The sequence below is a fragment of the Ammospiza nelsoni genome, chromosome 1, assembly GCF_027579445.1.
Source record: "Ammospiza nelsoni isolate bAmmNel1 chromosome 1, bAmmNel1.pri, whole genome shotgun sequence".
Taxonomy (NCBI): domain Eukaryota; kingdom Metazoa; phylum Chordata; class Aves; order Passeriformes; family Passerellidae; genus Ammospiza; species Ammospiza nelsoni.
In genome coordinates this window covers 89778259-89797916 of record NC_080633.1, presented here as the reverse complement: position 1 = coordinate 89797916, position 19658 = coordinate 89778259, and the positions used below count along the sequence as shown (strand labels likewise).

The following is a 19658-nucleotide window of genomic DNA, read 5'->3' as shown; positions in this document are numbered from 1 at the left end:
ACCATTCTAAAAAGCTTTAGCACAGCAAATCTTGCAGATCTTTTTGACAAATTGATAATGGGTTCAGAACGTAATCATTATAAGAGTTTTTCTCGAGTACTACAATGTTCTGCCAGGTCTTTCCTGCACCACTTGATGTTTAATGTCAAGAGCCACACACCTTGTTCTACTCTCAGTTCCCATTAATACACACTGTAATGCTGGTAGTACATCCAACAGTCAGACTGGACACGCCGTACCTTATCCAAAACAGCTTGCTTGGCATAATTTTTAGACAATTTTTTCTAAGACATAAGCTCTCATTCCAGAGGCATGGCTTGTATTCCTGGAAAATTTGGCAGTAAATTTGGCCTGCATATTTGGCTGTTTGAAAGTGTTAATTTTATTAAGCAGTCCAGATGACATTGCAGTTGCTCTCACAGTAGTTTACTAAGTTACCATTTAGCACATCCACAGATTTCATTAACAGTGACTTGATCTTGGGTCTCTGATAAAAATCTTGAAAATGCTGAGGCTGCAGAAACTTGCACACCCCCAAAACCACGAAGACCAGCCTCTGAAAACTCTTCTGATCTTTCATAAGTTCATAACTATTTCTCTATTTAACACATTGACCATTCAACAGCATTAGTCATTAGAAGTACATAGGGTATTAACCAAAAGACTCAGAGACCATTTTGCAGTTCTAAGCCTACTAGACTAAAAACAGAAGCCATGATGTTTCTGCAATTACTTTTATCAATTTACCTGTGTTACTGAATAAGGCTATCAGAATTGTTTTATAAGCCGAGGTGATCGAGGTGATTGACACTAAGGATATCTTACTCATCCCTTTATTAGGAGATAAACTTATCTCTCTTGTTTCTTATGTTTTGCCTGTGGTTTATGTTAAAACAGTAAAGAACAGTACAGGACACCCAGCTTGATTTTTTGAAAATGGACAGAACACGAACGATTTTCTTTACTTCTTAATAACTTACTTTTCATTTTAAGATTAAACCCCAAACTTAGCTACTTCCTCAGCCAACTCTGTCAAGATCCCACGGTGCAAATTAGCCAGACTTCATTAAAAACTCTCTAGGTTTGCTTGGAACAGAGCTTTCCCCACGGACCGCACAAACTCCAGCCGCGTGATGCCAGCAGCACCCCTGGCTTCTCCCAGCTAGGGCGGCGGTGCCCACCCAGCCCCACCGCCTGGCGCTCCGTTACAGCCGCGGCACCTCACACCATCTCCAGCCCGGAGCGCTCCCCTTTTCCTCTGAATCCCCCCTCGGCTGCCGTACGCCCAGCGGAGCCCCCGTTCGGGGTTCCAGCGAGGTGCCAGCACCTGCGCGGCGCTGCCGGCAGCTCCCCGGGGCCGCGCCCGCCTCACTGCCCCCCCAGCCGCGGGGGATGCGAGGCGGGCGGCGCCCCTCATGCGGCCGGGCGGGGCCGCGCTCCCGGCATGCCCGAGGGGGACGCTCCGAGGGTGGGTAGGTGGGCGGAGGGAAGGAGGGCGGGAGAGTGCGCGCCCACCCCGCCGCCGGCGCTGCTTCCCATTCCCAGGCGCTTCCCATTCCCACCCGACGCGGAAACCGGCGCGCAGCCGAGCCGCTGCTGCCGGCGCTCAGGGCGCATGCGCGGCCGGCCGGGAGGGCGGGGGCCGGCGTTCAGCGGGGAGCGCTCCGGCCGCCGGTGCCGCCCGCACTCCGCGCTCCCGCCCGCCGCCGCTACCCGGGACCGGCGGCCACCTCCGCGCAGAGCCCGCGCTGTTCCCGTGTCCTCCCGTCGTCCTGCCCCGCTATGAAGTTGAGCAGCCGCGGCCGGGGATGCTGCGCGGGCGGCAGCCGGGAGCGAGGGCCGCCGCCTCGGAGCCCCTTCGTGCACCAGCTGCGCTTCAGCCCCCTGCAGAAAGCCAGGGTAGGGGCGTGCGGCCGCCGGGCCGCCCTTCCTCACCGCCGCCGCCTTCCGCGCGTCCCCCGCGGCGCACCGGCTGCCGGGCCGCGTCCTGCGGCGGGCGGGGGCTCCGCTCCAGCCGGCGGCGCTTTGTGAGCCCGGAGCCGGGCAGCGGGCGGTGCTGGGCGTGTGCGAGGCGGCGGCCGGGGGCGGCCGTGCCCGGGCCGGGTGGGAGGGAGGGAGGGAGTCTGGGGGCGGCCGTGATGCTCGAGTGCGGGGCGTGCGCCTCAACTTGTGCTCCCATGCCTCCTTCAAAGGAAAAAAAAAAAAAAGCTGCTGGTGTTTTTTTTTGTTTTGGGGGTCTTTTTATGGGCTTTCTTGGCGTTTTGAGATTTGGGAAATTTTTTTCGGTTTTTCTGGTTTTCGGGGGTTTTTTTGTGTTGTGTTTTTTTGGTTTTTTTGTTTTGGTTTTTTTTTTTTTTTTAATGGGGGACGGAGGAGCAGCCCTGAGGAGCCGCTCTTTTTTAGTGTTAAGTCAAGGTTTATATTAACCTGGGCCGAGGCATCCCGGTGCGGCTGAAGTTTTGCCCCTGGATAAATAGTCCCTGCGGCGTAATTTAGGTATTGTATTGTGCAGGTAGCGGTGAGACTACGGGAGGCGGTATTAAAATGCAAATTTGCAGTTGCGTGGCGTTTTATTTCATTGTTTAGTTTTAGGGTTTTTTTTTCTCCCCTCCGTGCCTCTGCCTCGCCTCGCACCTCGGTGAGCAGTAAGTGGTTGGGAATTCAGAGGGCATGGCCCTTGTCTTAGGCTTTCGGTAAGATCTGGGTCACTGGCTGGAGGAAGAAATACCGTCAGAGGCTCACCTAATGAGGGAATGTGGCCATTTCTGCCACTTCCATCACTGTAATGCTTCATAATGCTGCTGTTTTGGGTGTCTGACAGACAGCCTTCAGTACCTGTTAACATTGGAAATGGTGATTCACTAATATTAAACCTCTTGGGTCAAGGCGCTTTAGATCCAGCTTTGATTTGCATTTGAATGAAGTTCGTTGCTGCATTGCCCTGTTGCTGCCCAGATGCTTAACACAGGATATGTATGGCCTGACTTAAAAAACATCAGAATGCGCCTCATTTTTCGGACAGCCAAGGAATTTATAGTATACTCAAGCAGAAAAGGTTTTCACTTCTTATTAAGTTGCCCAGTATGTATTCAGTGGTTGCTCATTAATTGTTGCTTGAACTGGAAAAGGGAGAAAAGGTTTGTGTCATCTACTTAATTTAGTTTTTATCTAGAGCTTCCTCAATAAATTGCATAGTTGCAAAGATTTCCTGTTCTTTCCAAACCATACTTTGTTCCTAAAGTCATGATTAATGCAGTTAATGAGGTAAAAGTCTTTCAGGGAGCAGAGAGAAGCAGAGATAGCACATGTTCATAGGGACTAGGATTGTCTCCAGTTATAACAACTAATGTCGTTTTCTGCTTGGCTATTTATAAAAAATTTTAAAAATACTGCTGGGAGAGGAGAGCAGACTCTGTTTGACAGTTTTTGCAGTATTGAGTCTCACAGGAGCTGCTAGCATTGCTAATATTAGTCCTGACAGACCTTGAGGTGCTGCGTCAGGGAAGTGTCTGGCTGTAGAGCACACCTGCTTTCTGTGTGGGCTGCCCTGTTCCTAGGTGTGAGATGTGAGCTTTGCCAATGGATTTCAAGGATTTGTTGTTTTCAGTGAAGATGAGGAGATGTGTTTAAGCTGCTGTAGTTTGTCACAGTGCACAGGCCAAAGGAGCAGCCTCCTCACCAGACTGTATCTCACTTGCTTTTTAAGCGAGCAGTCTGTCACTGACATACAGCAGCACAGAGTTCTTTAACCCAACCTCCCTTCAGTCTTACTGTTGCAGTTTTATGCAGGAAAAAGTCCATAAGCTGGAATACAGAACTGTGGTAGATTTTTTCCTTTGGCTTAGTCATGCTTTTCCAGCCTCTTCACTGATTAAAAGTTGTGCTTGAGGCAGAAGCTGTTAAAGCAGAGCTGTGGAACCGCTCCACTTGAGAAGAAGTGCTCCCCAGGTGAATTACAGAAGTGACAATTCTCCTCTGAACAGCCTTGGGAGAGCCACGGACGTCTCGGTGTGAACTATTGCAGCTGAACTCACTTCCTGTTCAGCTGCAGGCATACATTGTGTCACAGGCTTTTCTGTGTGTCCTGAGAACCTAACGGGGTTCCTGGGATTGCACAGGCTATCGAGGAAGGTTAGGAATGTAGCTACACAAAGTAGGGAGCCCGGGGGACTGGGAGACAAGGCTGCTTTGTCCCATGGTCTGGTGTCTGTTGCTGATGGTGTGCCAGATAGCCCCATTATCTTCGCTACAACCTCTTCCTGCACTCTTCTTCGAGAGGTTAGATTAGCTTTTTTATTCATCAGTGCCGCTCAGAAGTAGATGCTTTTTAGCATGTCCCAGCCTGAGACTGTGGAAGGGAAAGAAAGGTAGAAAGTGAGAGGGTAAATAACCACGAGGAGAAAGAGCAATCCTTCTGACCATCAAGGAGCTGTTCAAGTCATCTTTCATTGACTTCAGAAAAACTGGGAGATTACAAGAGCATAAAAGCAGTAAGGCTGTTTCAGAACAGTCTCATCTGTAGAAATTATGGCTATTTTACTCTGATCTGAGGGTAACAGTAGGGGTTATTCTTGAAGCTACCTGATTTCAGTACTATAATAAAAATATTCTTTCTGTGAGAAAGACAGACATGATTTTATTAACCATGGATTTTATTCATACTAACATTTTCTGGGCACCTGTCACGTAAGTCCAAGCCCTTGATTCTTGTTACCACTGCAGAGCAGGCAGAAGCATTACTGGAGCTGTCAGTAAGCATCTGTAGCTTTTTTCCCTGCTGCTTCAAAACACAATACAGTGCCATTTTCCTTTCTTCCAGTGTTTCTGGCCCTTTTATTTCACCAGTACTGGTGTTCATTTGGTGCCTTGGTGAGCTGATTTGGCTCATTAAACCAGCATATCATTGTGTTTTTGTGTTCTGATTATTTTCTTTTGCTGGGATGGCTGTGTTTTTTCTCACTAATGAGCTATATTGGCTCATTGGTGGCTCACATAAGTGCTAGAGCTGACTCAGGGGGAGGATTGAGGAGAGAGTGAGCAGGACCACTCTTTCACAGCAGCGATCTGTTAGATTGGCTTAGCTGCACAGGAAAATATATCCTGCTGTATTTATCTCTGTGGATGTGTCTGCTGGGGAACTTGCAGAGAGGGGAAGTGGGTAGTGAGAGAATGCTTGAGGGATTAATTCCTAGCTCCTGCACTGCCACCTTTGGCGAGTTGAGCTATAGGGTGATAATAGTGAGGAAGTGTAAGATGTAATTTTTATCTGATAAGTGTAAAAGAAAAATCAAAACATCTACTGTGTCAAATAGTATTTCCTTTCTCAGTGTTGTGACTGCTACTTTGTAGCAAGTCATGGAAATTTTGTTGGGAATAAACTGGTTTTAGTGATGTTTCTTATGGTATTGGTAATTTCCAAGTTGCATTTTTTTTAGCTTCCCTGTGCATGAGAGCTATGATACTGGTTTTCAAGATAGGAAACAGACTTAAGAAGTAGAAACAAGGGTACTCTGTGATTCTCTTGCTCAGTGCTTAGATACATAGCACCAGATATTTTGGAGAACTTGAAACTTGAATTCAAATTTTGTGCCTTCATTGTGAGGTCATACTTAAATCTGAATGCAGTCTCTCTAAACAAGGGGAACATATGATACCTATTTAGTTTAAGTGACTTGCCTTACATCAGATTTAAGCCCGTCTGATGGAAGAATGGAGATCAGTTTCCCAGGGCAGCCTTCCATTACAAGCTGTGCATAGGTCTTTCACAGTATGCACTGCAGTTTCTGAAAAACTCATTTGGATGCTGTCGACCAGCAAATGTTAAATAAGCTGTAGTCAACCCCCTCTTGAGATTTCTTTAGTCATGAGCTGAGCCCTTCAAAGTACAATTCTGGATGGACCTTTAGGGGTATTTAAATGTATCTCAAAACACAGGTGTTCACACATTACTTGTTACCAAACAGACTTCGTAATTTCAATGGAAGACATGTCTCTATGAACATCCCAAATATGTAGGAATGTGATCACCAAAATAGTGTCCACATAAGGTCAGAGCCAGAGTGTATTTCTCCTGCATTCTGATCTCTGACAGTGGCCAGTGGGGACAGGATCTTCTCCTCCTTTGTCTGACACTGACACTTGCTGTACATGGGTTTTACAGGATAGAAGCTTTCTTACCTGGGAAGGTGTCTGAATGTAGATACAGACTGAGCTACTTTTCACATGTTAGCACCTTTCTTGATTCCTAACCTTCTTCAGGAGGTAGACATACTTTTCTCTTCAGCCAAATTTCTTGTGTGAGCAGGTACTGAACTACTGCCTGCTAAAAAGAGGCTGGTGTCACAGCCAGACCCTGTACATTTGCTTTTGCTGGCCATTACTATCCCTGCTGTCTCTGGAAGACCAAGAGGCCTTTTCTGCACATTTATGCCATCTTCTATGGCATTATGGATGTAACTTCTGCTTTCATTCTGTGATATGGCACTAAAATGATCATTGGTACAGAGAGTCAAGGGATGGAATACCTCACTGCCAGTCACCTGCCATTCACATTTGCCCTGAGCTAGGAGAAGACTTGGAGGAGTGGGAGGGAAGGGGTATGAATCCCAAAGGTCTGTGTCCTCACCTGCATTTTACTTCTCTTATTTCTTAGTGGCTGGTCCTTCTCATTTTAGAAACTTAGAAGGCAGCTGCTCTCATCTCCAGAATGCTCCTTTATTTGCTGACAGGCATGGTGGTCTTGTCTGTGGATGCAGAGTTGTGTGAGTTGGTGTAACTTTGATGCTTATCTGACCATTGTAGTGTGTGAAGTTTTACTGGTTCATCTGGGAAACTAGCCTATCTAAGAAAAAAGAATTCCTTTTTCTGTCAGTTCTGCAAACTAAAGCAGAGTCTACATAGGGACTGGAATCCTCTTCTGGAGAGTGAGATTGTGGTTGTTATGAGACGATGGTGCCAGTCTGAACCAGCACTGTAAAATCCAACTGCAGTGGGCTGGTAGCTTAGGGCTTGAAAGTGGTATCTTGGGCTTTTCTCCTGCTGTGTGTTCCCTGCACCTACCCTAGATTTACAGATTTGTGCACCTACAGAGCGAGTTGGTTGTTGAGCTGTTTTGGGAAGTGAGAGGAAGTGGAGAGTGAGCTGCATGATGACTAGATCTGCATTGGGGAAGAGAAGAATGTGAGTTAATCTTTCCAGAGCAGCCTGGAGATGCATCAGATTAAGCACAGAGGCAGCACCTTATGCATTGTTACTCATCCTTGCCCAGCTATTGTGATATTGAAAAGTGTGCTTTTTTTAACCTTATCTGGCATATCTGGAATTAAATGGTATTCTGCTGTTTCTACCATTAGATATTTTTTAGTTAAGAAATGGTATCAGTTTCTAGGAATCACTGACCTTTTCAGTCTGAAATTATGTTGGAATAATGTTTTTATTATTATTATTTTTATTTTGCAGATTGCCTTCATGACCTTGACTCTGTTTCCTATCCGACTCTTTTTTGCTGCTTTTATGATGTTGCTGGCCTGGCCTTTTGCGTTCATTGCTTCGATGGGATCTGACGAGCAAGAGCTTGAAAAGCCCCTCTCCTGGTGGCGAAAGTGAGTCACTGGTGTGGTGAGATACTGAGAGGATCATTATAAAGTTCAGCAGTTCAGAATAGAGGGGGTGGGAAATACCTTTTACCTGTCTCAGAGATCTACTCTTCTCTTCAAAAGAATAATATAAAAATTATTAAACACTCTGCTCAGAAATGCCTCAACTCTTTGATTTGCCAGGAATTACACTGGTAAACTCTGGCTTCTTATCTTTATTGAGGAGGTAGTGTGAAGCTTTATTGTGGCATCTTCCATTGCATTTATTCCTCTAATGTCAACTTCTGGTTATGAAGATTGACTCTGTGGAATGTGCCCAGATTTCATATTCTGAATTGTTGTTTTAAACTGCTTCACCCCACTGTCTTCTACCCTGTCATGAATTGACAAAACTTGTGTTGATTCCCTGAGGGCTTGCCCATACTTTGGTGCTTATTGAAAGTCTGTGGTTGCTTTGATATTGCAGTGCTAATTTAGGTAGTCTTCCCATCCATGAAAACTGCCATTTGAGGAGTAGAAAAGGAGGGACATAGCACCTTTTCTATAGACAACTTTAAAATTAGGAGCTGGCATTAGCATGAAGGAAGCTGATTGTTTTTTGCATCACAGGAGGGAAGGAGGTTGAGAACCACTTTACATTTCATTTGGAGTGATATCAATACAATAACTAATGGAATAATTGGCTGCCTTCAGTCTTGCATACAGTTATTTTGAATCTTTTTAGATTCTCCTTCCTTATTTATTCCAATTTTCAGTGTTACCCTGCTCTCCAGCCTCCAATCCCTGTAAGTGTTACAATTTGTGGTATTCAGTTTTTGTACTCTGTTGATTCAAAGTTTCTCTTTTCATGACTGTCATATAGTTTAAAAAGCCAAACAAAACTCCACAAAAAAACCTTCTCCACCCCAGCAAAAAAAAAAAAATCCACAAAAAACAAAAATCCAAGTCACTTCAGGAGAAGATGACGAAAGGGAAGAAAGTAAAATATTTCCAGAGCTCTCATATGTATCCTGTAGGCCTCCCTGTATTTGAGACTTTTTTCCCTACATTTGTCCTGTTTTGCTTGGGTAAACTTGAAACCAAGAACCAGGGTAAGTGCATTCTGGCAATATCCTAATAGCATATTTTGGGACTGAATTTATTAGAGTTTTTTAGAAAACCTTATTAGGCATTGTGTAGAAAAAACTTAAATCATAGTCCGAATTGAAATTAATGATGAACTAAATGATGATCTTGGAGACTAGAATGAATTAGTGTTCAGGTATAAATGAAGCTGAACAGCATCTTACCTAAAAAGTGGTTTTAAATCAGCTGAGAAAGAGAAGAACAAAGTATGTGCAGTGCTCCAGCTCTGTTTTAAGTATTATATCCTATCTGAACTTTTATAATGTATGTCATTTTTAATTTGATTATTTAAGGTGTTCCTGTGGCAACATAACTGTTTTCCCAACTCTTTACAGGATAGTGGATATTTTGCTGAAGGCAATAATGAGAATGATGTGGCTTGCTGGTGGATTCCACTGGATAAATGTAAAAGGCAGACGGGCATTGCCAGCAGAAGCAGCAATATTAACGGTGGCTCCCCACTCTTCCTACTTTGATGCCATTCCAGTGACCATGACCTTCGCCTCCATTGTGATGAAGGCAGAAAGCAAAGATATTCCTGTTTGGGGAAGTAAGTGGGTAGATACTTCATTTTTCAAGAACAAATTAAAAAAGATTGCTTAGGAAGTTCACTGGATGTGTATGAGAAGGAATGAAACAGAAAGGAAAATTTGGTATAATATATGGTGAGAATTGTTTTTCTAACTGGTCAACTGTGAATGCCAATAGAAAAAATTGGGGCAGGAGGGGAATGTTGTTTTTCCACTTTCTCTGAAGTCAAATCCCATCGAAACTCATGGTTTAATTTGCAGTGAACTTGTAGCATTTTAAGACCTTCCAGATGGAAAAGCAAATTAGGATGGGGCTATGGAAGCAAAGACTTATGCTAGAGAGAAAGTCTACCAAGACTTGGTGCCAGCTGGGGTGCCCTCCCAGAAATGTGTTTTAGGAATGTGGTCTGCTCTGAACACTACCCTGCCTTGAGGGAGTGCTGCTAATCCTTTACACATCACTAAGTTTGTTTCAGGCAGAGTGTGAGAGATGAGCACAAGAGCAGATTGGTGTGCACTTGGGTTTAGTCATTACAAAAGCAGATGCCTGAGTCAGTAGTGCTTGAATACTATCTTTGGAATTATTCATATATGTTCTCACAAATATTTGAGGGACACCTGTGATTTTTGGTGCAGTTGTGACAGGCAAAAATTGTGTAATCTTGTGGGCTTGTGGACTTCTAACCAAAGTCTGTGTGGGAGCATTTTGGAGAAACCCAGCATCTTGTGTCTAGTGACCAGCAAAGTTCAAAGAATATCCCTGTGTCTCATTATGTAGATTTTTATTGGTAATATGAAAGTGACAAAAGATTTTACTTCAACCATGGGTAGGACTCTTAAATGTAAAAGTCTAAACAAAAGCTTTGAGCTCCTTTGCAACTAAGAGGAATCAGGCTATTGGTGCTGACATCCTTCTAAAATTTAATTTGACAGTGTGTTTTTACATTGTCACATTCAAAACCAGAAGCTGAGACATGGCCACAAAGGGTGAGTGGTTGGCTATGGAAGTTTGATTTATGGAATTTTGTCATAAAAGGGTCTGCCTGTATGAGGTAAAATTCAGGCCAGATCCGTAGTTGCATCTTAATTTCATTGAATATATTACTAATGGCATTTAGAAAATTGTGGCAGTTAAAAATCTATGTAAAAATGAATAGATGCTTTGGAAAAAAAAGGAAAAGGGTGCAGGCAGGCATGTGTTTCTGAAAACAAGTGTATGCAAACAACACTGTGTGAAAACAAAAAGAAACTGAACTCCCTTGTTCAGTACTGAAAGAAGATACTGTTGTGAGACAGTATGTTGGCAGTCTTGTACAGCACAGGTGTATCCAGGCCAGCTTGGGCTTTAGGAGCAGTCCAGACATAGAAGCAGGGGCTGATTTATCTTCTTAGGTGACTCAGTTGACTGTTTAATAATTGCTGGCTCAGCAAAATAAAAGTGGTCTGTGTGGAGCTCCCTTTGATTTGAAGGTGGTCTGTCTGGAGGACCCAAATTAAATGGGGTAACTCCAGTCCATGTTGTGCTACTGCAATGGGATGAAAAGGCAGAATGGCATTTGACAGTGCTATGATGACTACTGAAGTATCCCACATATTAGAGTCAGTGGGAACCAGGAGAATCTGTAGGGATATGGAGATTGTAGTTCCCCTGAAGGTAGCACAAATAATGTGTATTAAGAAGATCAAATTGTTTTCTAAATATCTAATTTAATTTTGAGGTGACTTTTACAGCATTCCATTGAAAGTCTACACTGCCTACAATACATTTTAAAAGTTATTCACTTCATTTAGTTCATGTGTGAGTACAACCAGTTACAGAAAAAGAGAACATGTAGTGATTTGATGGAATATTACTGGAATGTACAGTGCAGTCATACAAGTGAATGTTTTGTCTTGTATAGCTGCATTTGCTTTATGCTGTGCAACCACAGAAGTTATGTAGTCACTTGTGAAGTGTTCACAAAAATGCCACAGAAGTGAGGCATACCAAAAGTCATAACTGGGATTGAGAGTTCAAAAACCATTTTTGTTTTTAGGGGTGGACTTTTATATGAGTAACATTAATTACAGTAGTTTGTGTTCTTTAGGTAAATGGACCTTAATGGAGAGGTAGTAATACTATATTGATTAGTTTGGCTTGAAAACTAATTCCAGTGAAACTGATTTTTTTTAAATCTCTTTTACTGCTTTGAGAAGTTTTCTGTGAAGCAGATAGTGCTGACTATCCTCTCAGTTGATTAGTATTGTAATCCGAATGTTATTAACACTTCTCTACATGCACACACATAAAAAAATACATTTCATGTTATTGGACCACTGATATTTCTCTTGTTCTTATGTGATAATATGCTCATGTTTTTGTTGGATTGCCTGGTGAATTGTCAACACTCTAGGCATTGATCCAGAATTATCCCAGAGAGGTCAGAATCATATTACGTGTTCTTTAGTTTTGTAAGTCCTGCAAGCTTGGTATACCATCTTCAGTAAGGTTTTGGATGTTCCTAAACTTGTTATCTCTTGAGTCTTGTGAATGGCTGTTCTGAATCTTCTGGGAAGCTTTGAATAAAGTAAATTCATTTAAGTATCTGAGCAGACTTAAATATTTAAAAAATTAAAGTGGCAGAGGGAATTTAAAGGATTAATTTCCAAGGATGAGGACTTTGGGTGAAGAGTACATCCTCATCCTGTATATTCAAGTATGATATAAATAAATGGCTTTTTGATGTAATGACAGTGTTTATTAAGACATTGTACACTGTATACCAGAGGGATCAGGTGCTTTAGCAGGCGCAAAATGATCTGATTGCTAAATGGTTACTAAGATTGGTTCTGCACGCATTTTAATAGGTTTCTGGAACAGCTGCCTATATTATTGTACTCTTAGTTAGTCATGGAATATTAAGCTTCTGATCCACTTGAAAGTCCAGATGACTAAAAGCCTGTTCTTTATGGGATTGGAAGTACTCCACAACTGTATTTGTGTATGAGGGTTTTATTGCTGTCTAACTTGAAGGCAGCTCTCCTGGTTTGTAAAGTCCAATTTCAGAAGCAGACTTGTGTCTTGTGACTCTTACAGATATCTTCATCCTTTTAAGGAAAACAAAGAAAACCAGATTTAAAAATGCCCTTTGGTTCTAGGAGAAGAGTTGTGAACTCTTCAGTCAGTGGTCAGTAGTGAAGAAAATTATCCATTTGGCACACACACAAGGTTAACAAACTCTGGGGAGGAACTGCTTGCCCAAATATAAACAGTATTTCAATGATCATAAAAAAAAAACACCCAGTATCTGGAAGTAGAGAATGCCAAACAGATGGAATATGTCATGATGCTGAAGGAAGATGAATGTTTCTATACAATGACTTGCCAGAGTTTTGGTAGATTGGAGATGTAAACTTTGCTGGAACACTTCAGTCTTACGGTGGGAAAATGGCATGTAGGATTCTGTTATACCTTACATGGTCTGAAGAAGTCAGATCAATTTATCAGTACAGATCCTTAAACATCCCTGTTTTGTCTGCTGAATCCCACTTCAATTCAGTACAAGGTTTGTGCATAAATTTTGGATAGTTCACTGTCTTATTTTTGGCAGTTAAAGCAATCTGGATGAAAGTAGTTTTTCATTGCTGCAGTGATTGGTCCTGCTGCAGAGATGCTTCAGTAAGAAGGACAAGGAATTTATCAGTAAATATGAATTGATGGAGACTTGTGACCACTTTTATGATTTGAGCATTTTCAGTGGCCTGAACTTTTAGAAACTAAAAATAAGTGAAAAGTTAATTTAAACTTTAGGCAACTTCTCAATATCTCTAACACCACTCTCTGAAAGAGAGGGAATTGGTACCTGTGAAATGTACAGGATGATATGTTACCTTAAGTTTATAAAGGGGAAGGAGGTAATTTGTGTTTGGCAGAACACAGCAGAGCTACAGAGAAAGGGAGAATCATACAGTGCTATAAAACTATCAGTTCTGTTGTAGATGGTTTTTTCTGCACCTAGTAAACTCATGAAATTTTGTTCAAGCTCATTTTTTGAAAGTGCATTATAGGCCTTTCTCAAGCATCATGACTAAAAGATGAGAATGAAAGTAATTCAGGGGAAAGCATTTATGCTTGGGTAGCTGGCTATGTTTTCATCTCAAAACTTAAAAGGTGCCAAATTACCCACCAGCCTTGTTGTGCAACCTAATCCTTTAGTCCTGCATCCGAAGTGTCTCCCCACCCCTTCCGTACAACACAAGGAAGAGAACTGTGGTAACCCCATAGTTCTTCTGTGAGAATCCCACATTTAAACACTTAGGAGATTAACTAAAACAGTCCTTAAACTCTTTATGGAAAAATCTGTTCTAAGGTGAAGGCATTACAGATTTCTTCTCTTTTATACACTGTAAATCAGGGGCTTGAACGCTGAGGTCACCAGGATGAATGCCAGCATCCTATGCTGTGTTGGCGTTGTAGCCTGCCTTGAGTACACACTTGAGCTCCCCATTTCTGAACAGCATCTTGAAGTTGTTGCCAAACTTATCCATTTCATCTTCTCCTTTAAAACCCTCTGTTTCAAAATTCAATGTTTTCTTCAGACTGGGGGCACCCAGATGGTCCTGCAAGATTTCAGTCTCACAGAAGCTGTCTCAGAGAGATTTAAAATACTTGCATTGTCACCTGTGTGTTATAGGTATGTGTTTATCATTTGCCTTGGAGTCCTGGAAAATTCTGTAAAAATTCCTTCTCATTTAAACTGCTACTGGAATGCTTTTAAACCACCACCATTAATATCATTTTTTGAAGGTACAAACTGCAGTATATAGGAAACCCTCAAACCAATACTGCTGCCTGCCTTAAATACTTTTTAGATTGGCAGCAGAAAGCTAAAACATTAAATCATGTCCTCATAGAGGCGTTGTAGGTGTCTCTGAGATAAAAAAGAAGTCTTTGTCCCTCAAGGAGTCCTTAAAGGAAGTGGGTCACGTTTTGAAAGACCAACCCATATACCACAACTTCTTCTGTTAAAGCTAAAGAGGACACCAATTATTTACTTCCCACTGCTGACCTTTCCTTGTCCTATAGGCTGCATTGTTTCCTGCCTTTCTCTTTGGAAGCAGGGAGAAGAACTTTCCCATTAAATGCTGCCTCCCATTCATTAGTGCCGTGAATACTTGGCATGCCTGCAGTCAGGTGGTCCATCTGCTAAGCATTTAGTCAGACTTGGACACGTTTTCTTCACATACATTTATCTTCAGTTGTTGATTCAGACTTGAGTCAAATAAGAATATATATTAGATGTAAGTCTGTATATAAAATAACATACTACCACCAGCTTTACAAATCTCTTACAGAGTATCATGACTATAATAACCCTTCTTTTGTAAGAACAATGTAATTCCTAGTGCAAAAGATCCTAATTTTGGTTGAATTAAGCTTTGTGCATTGATACACTTTTTTGTATTTGGTGTGTGTTATGTTTCTTGAGTTTTTCCATTTTTGAGGTCTCTGTCTGTATGCACAGGAAGTAATTGTAAGAAAACCTTAATGATTTTCTTCCCCAATAACTTTCAGAATACTTTTGAGCTTCTTACAGATTTCTTTTCTTCTTTTCTCTACAGAAAAGAGCAGTTTTCATATAAGATGTTACTTCATTAGAAAAGTTGTGAGTTTGGAACTTTGTGGGCATGTAGAGCTTTTCAACCTTTATCCTCCATGGGTTTTTTACCCCTAAATACAGAATGCACAGCATGGTGACTGCTGTTAGAAAAATAACTGTATTTTTTCCATACTAGAGAAAAGCTGTGGCGTAAATACTGTAAGTGGATATCCCACTGCAGGCCACTTGTACAGCTTACCTCCAATGTTAAAAGCAAGCAGAGCCAGTTGTGCTGCCTCTGAAGGATTCTCTTGGAGTGTCAGGGGAATGTAGTGGTGGGGTTTTGTGTTGTTTGGGAGAGAGACGAAGTAAAAGCCTCAACTTCAGCATTCTCTGCTTTTGCAGCTGTCACTTTGTTTATTGCTGATTCTACAGTGGTGAGAATGTAACTGCCCACTCAAAAATGTGTGTATGGATACATTTAGAAGAACTGTATGTAGTGCCCCGTGTCTGTTCCATAGCTTTGTGTGTTCTCTGGTGCCTTGTGGAACCAGTGGCGATGTTGCCGGTATAAATGGTTTGCTACAGTACTTTCTGCTGTTGTGTGTTATACAGCACTTTGTGTCTTGAATTGAAACAAGGTTTCCTCATGCATACCTGCCTGTAAAGAGACATGGGAAATAATTTTTTCCCTGGTGTTGTCCCAAGAAGTTTAAAGACACCGACTGTATGTGTTCAGCTTATCAGGAAGAATGATAGGTTTTGCTTATGCATTGAGCTGGTGCTGAAATTGATTGCATGGGAGTCCTGAAATCAGTTGGAGCTGCCACCCTGCTATTAATTAAAGCAATACTGAGGTTTTGCAGGCTCTCTTTAAAAAGACTGTTTCAAGCAACTTTCAGTTGGTTAGAATGTCTGTGGCATTCTGGCTGCCCTGAGAGGCAGAGGTTTTAATGATTTACTGGCAGCACTATTTAAATTGCATATTAAATTCCTGGCTAAGAAGGTAGAATACAGCATGTCAATGTCCTCAGGACTCCTTGTATGATCTGAAATTGGGAATGAGAGGAACTAGATGAAATGGGACTGACATGCTAGAGAAAAAGCTGGAATAATGGCACTCACAAGATCAGTTTTGTGAATTGATGGATTCTCTGTCATTGCCGACTAGATTTGATAATTCGAGGGTGGTTTTAATGGAGCAAGAGGAGCTGGGCAAGCACATTTTTCAGAATCTCTGAACACTTGAGAGGTGTGGTCTTCACTATCTGGTTACAGCCAGTCTTGGACAGTTAAATAGCTGAGCAGAGAAGGATATGATTATGTTCTGTCTATTGAACATGTTGCAGAGTTCTACTTGTTTCCTTTAGTTGCTCAGCGTGCCAGCTGTCTGAAGCATTTTCTGCTTTCACTTCTGGCCTGACTTTGCCCTAGTCCTGCCTATTCCTTGCATCACACACTACCTTAGGTACTGTCTCCCTGTATTTCAACTTGACTTCTGACCACAGTCTCATCTTGGCTGCCTATTTGGTATGTTTTTCAGCTTCTCTTTACAGACCTTTGGCCCTGCTCCGGACTTTCTTGCACAGGTCAACTTGGTACAGCCTTTGAATTTTCAGATTTGTGATGAAAATATATGGTGAAAATAAAGGTCTGTGTAGCCTTGTGCTCTGTTTTGAGAACTGGTTAAGAAAAGTAAAACTTAGCCTACCCTTGGTGTGTATTTTCAGCTTTTTACTGATGACTGAGAGTTTCAAGTTCACTTAAAGTGTTGGACTTAACCACTAAGGGCCTGGTAGCTGGTGTCTCGCAGGATCTTCAGTTTCTGTTTAATATTAAAACAAGAATTCTGTCAGCATTTTTAGTCCAGTGTATAAGAAAGTAAGGCTTAATGTAACTACCTTCATAGGCTAGTTCAACAGGCAGGACAAATCCATAGGAAGCTCTCAGTTGCCTCTGCCTTTCAGCATACCAGAGTAATTTTCCTTTGCACGGGGGTGTGTTGCTGTTTGTGGTGCTGGTTATTTGTAAGATAGCTCACCTCGTGTTCCTCTGGAGCTTAGTAACATTACAGTAGCTTGTTTTTGGGGAGGTTGTAGCAGTAAAGCTCCCAAGTTTGCCCATCTTGCCTGTACAGTTCTCAGATACTGATGACATCAGTGTAGTCTGATGTTTTCTGTCACATTGCCCGAAGAAAAATCTGTCTGCTTGCTTAATTTCATGCATCATAAATAAGACCCTGCTTGCAGCATGTCCTCAGAAAAGAGCCTGGGAGTTCTGGAATTATCTTATTCATTCTTTGGCCTGAAGTAACCTAATTTCTGTCATTTGGGCCTAATGTAAAAGAAACTTCCAAGTCAAGGCTGGAGATGTTTGATCTTTTGCTTTCCTTTACTTTATGTTTTTGCTATGGAGCAGTAAATTGCAAAAGTGGGGCAAACTTAGGAGTAGGATCACTAAGAAGAAAACAATTATGATACCAAGTATGGTTTCCCTTGTTGCTTGTTCTGTGTTTGTGGGGGTTTTTCCCCCTATTCTTTGTGTGTTAGTCTTTTTGTGGTTTATTTTGGGGCTTCTTTGTTTTTACCTCACCTTGACAGTAACCCCAGCTGGCCAAAGATGATCTTTGCCAAGCATTGTTCTATAGATATTGTCTAACAACAGGCATGTAGGAAAAATACAAGAGTAAGGTAACTTTCCTGATACACTGTCTCCTGAGCTGTGACAACTTAGGGGATAAAAGTAATATTTCAGAGGCTGGCTGAATGTTTGGGAACTTGCTGTAAGGTTTTACAGATTAGTTTCTCAGAACCTTCAGAACTGAAGAATTTCGGTGAGTTAGTGGCTAAATTTCCAGTGGGATAACACCATAACCAGCAGCTTTTGCTGAATACAGGGCTGTAATTCCTTACACTGTTTTTTTTCTTCACACTTTAAGCACTGGCTGATCCGTTAATGTAGCAAGTCTATCCCTGACAAAAGCAGATTATACAGTGTCAGTGAACTCTTCTCACAGTGGCTGGAAAAATGAAAACTGTGTTTAAGGCAAGTAGAATAGCTGATGTTTTAGTGACTCTTGAACCTTCAAGTAAGATTACATGATAAAAAAATTAAGAGGTTTTGGAAGACAACCTGCTTAAATAAAGTTCTGAAGCACTATATTTGAAGATGCTACTCTTATAGTGCATTTGGACACTGCAAAAGGGCTGTATGGGCTTTTTATTATTTTGAAAGTATTCTTTGGTGTCTTTGTGACAAACGTCCATGGAGTGTATCTTGTGGACTGATTTCTGATTTTTTGCTTGTGTTTATTTTGTGTCTGGCTACATACAAGAGGTTTCCCACTGAGCTAGAAAGAGCATGTCTGAGATCTAATTAATCTGCTATGAGGAACAGGCAAACAAGTGACAACTGAGAAAATGAGCATGCCTTTTCTGTTGACACTGATTCTTCACAAAAAATAACATCAGTGTATATAATATCCTGGGTGCTGTACCTTTAGTGGAGCTGAGCTTACATAGAAGACAAAAGCTCTAAAGAGAGAGACAGTTTGACTGTCAGGATGTCTTTTACAAGCACTTAGGTAGCAGAGAGATTCCTGCTGCTTTGCTGGTTTGGGAGTGGATATAGACTTTCTGATTTTTTGTGGAGAGAGGAAATGGCCTATTGAAAGCCACAGCTGCATTGTTGCAGAAAGCTGCATAATATGTACCATCATGTTTTACATGATCTGTGTTGTATGTATAGATCTATTAAAAACTGCAACATGCCAAAATTTTGAAAAAATTCTGTTTTCCTCAGAGAAACTTATGAAAATACTTCAATGAAGCTGCAATAATTCAGCTGAGTATTCAGTTTCGCAGAGTAATATAGTTATGTTCTTCTAACAAAAATTTTAGTCTAGAGGACTAATTGGTGGTGGGGTGGGAATGGGGATGTATGAAGGGAGTGGGGGATCTTTTTCCAACAAAGGGAAAATAAAGGCTGGTCCTTGTTTTTGTTTTCCCTCCTCTTCAGCTCTGATCAAATATATCCGGCCAGTATTTGTATCTCGGTCAGACCAGGATTCTCGCAGGAAAACTGTTGAAGAGATAAAGAGGCGTGCCCAGTCTGATGGTAAATGGCCACAGGTACTGTATTCTGCTGCTCTCTGAGATGCTATTTGGCATTTCTAGGCTTTGGATATGCATTTTGCTTTCTTCCTTGTGGGTGGCTTTAGGTGGTTTGGGGTGGTGTGTGTGTGTGAAATTTCCCCTGCCCCCTCTTTCTAAAAGATAAAATGTAAGATTCTCATGTATCTCTTACTGCCTTGTGTTTTGAGGGAAACTGGGTGAGTACATGGCTAGACAGCTCTTAGCTGGTACTAAATGGACAGACCACAGCAGATGAGGAAGTCCTCTAAGAGGAAAAAAATGAAGTGCTCAGCCGAATACCTGGGAAAGTACTGTGTGTTCTTGCCCCTTGCAAGATTTTGGCATTGCCATTATTGAAGATGCTGGGCAAGGCAGCCCAAAAAAATTTGGATGTTCCAATAACCACCTCTGTTAAAACACATGATGAAAACCTGGACAGAACAAGTGGCTCGGGGCTTTTTTCTGCACCTTAAATGTGGCTATTTATAATGTGCCTTGAAAGAGAGCAATGGGAAGGAAAGGATGATGTAGAAGATCTCAGATTCCCAGAAGCATGTGATTATTTTGCAAATTTGAAGCATTCCGGTGTTTTTTGGGTTTTTTTGAGATTAGGACGCTATATTTTTTATGGGACTGTTGCTGCTAACAGTGGGTATACCTCTGCTTACTGGACTGCAAAAATGTTATAAACAGCTA

At 41.9% G+C, this 19658-nt stretch overlaps 1 protein-coding gene across 1 annotated transcript in view; it reads left to right on the top strand.

Moving 5' to 3' along the window:
• The first annotated feature begins 1557 nt into the window (after positions 1-1557).
• LPCAT1 (lysophosphatidylcholine acyltransferase 1) overlaps positions 1558-19658 on the top strand; it is a 65720-nt gene continuing 47619 nt past the window's right edge. The window contains exons 1-4 of the mRNA XM_059487322.1: positions 1558-1899; positions 7459-7601; positions 9056-9270; positions 18847-18959. Coding sequence (XP_059343305.1) covers positions 1783-1899; positions 7459-7601; positions 9056-9270; positions 18847-18959 — 588 coding nt within the window. The 5' untranslated portion in view covers positions 1558-1782. The remainder of the gene's footprint in view (positions 1900-7458; positions 7602-9055; positions 9271-18846; positions 18960-19658) is intronic.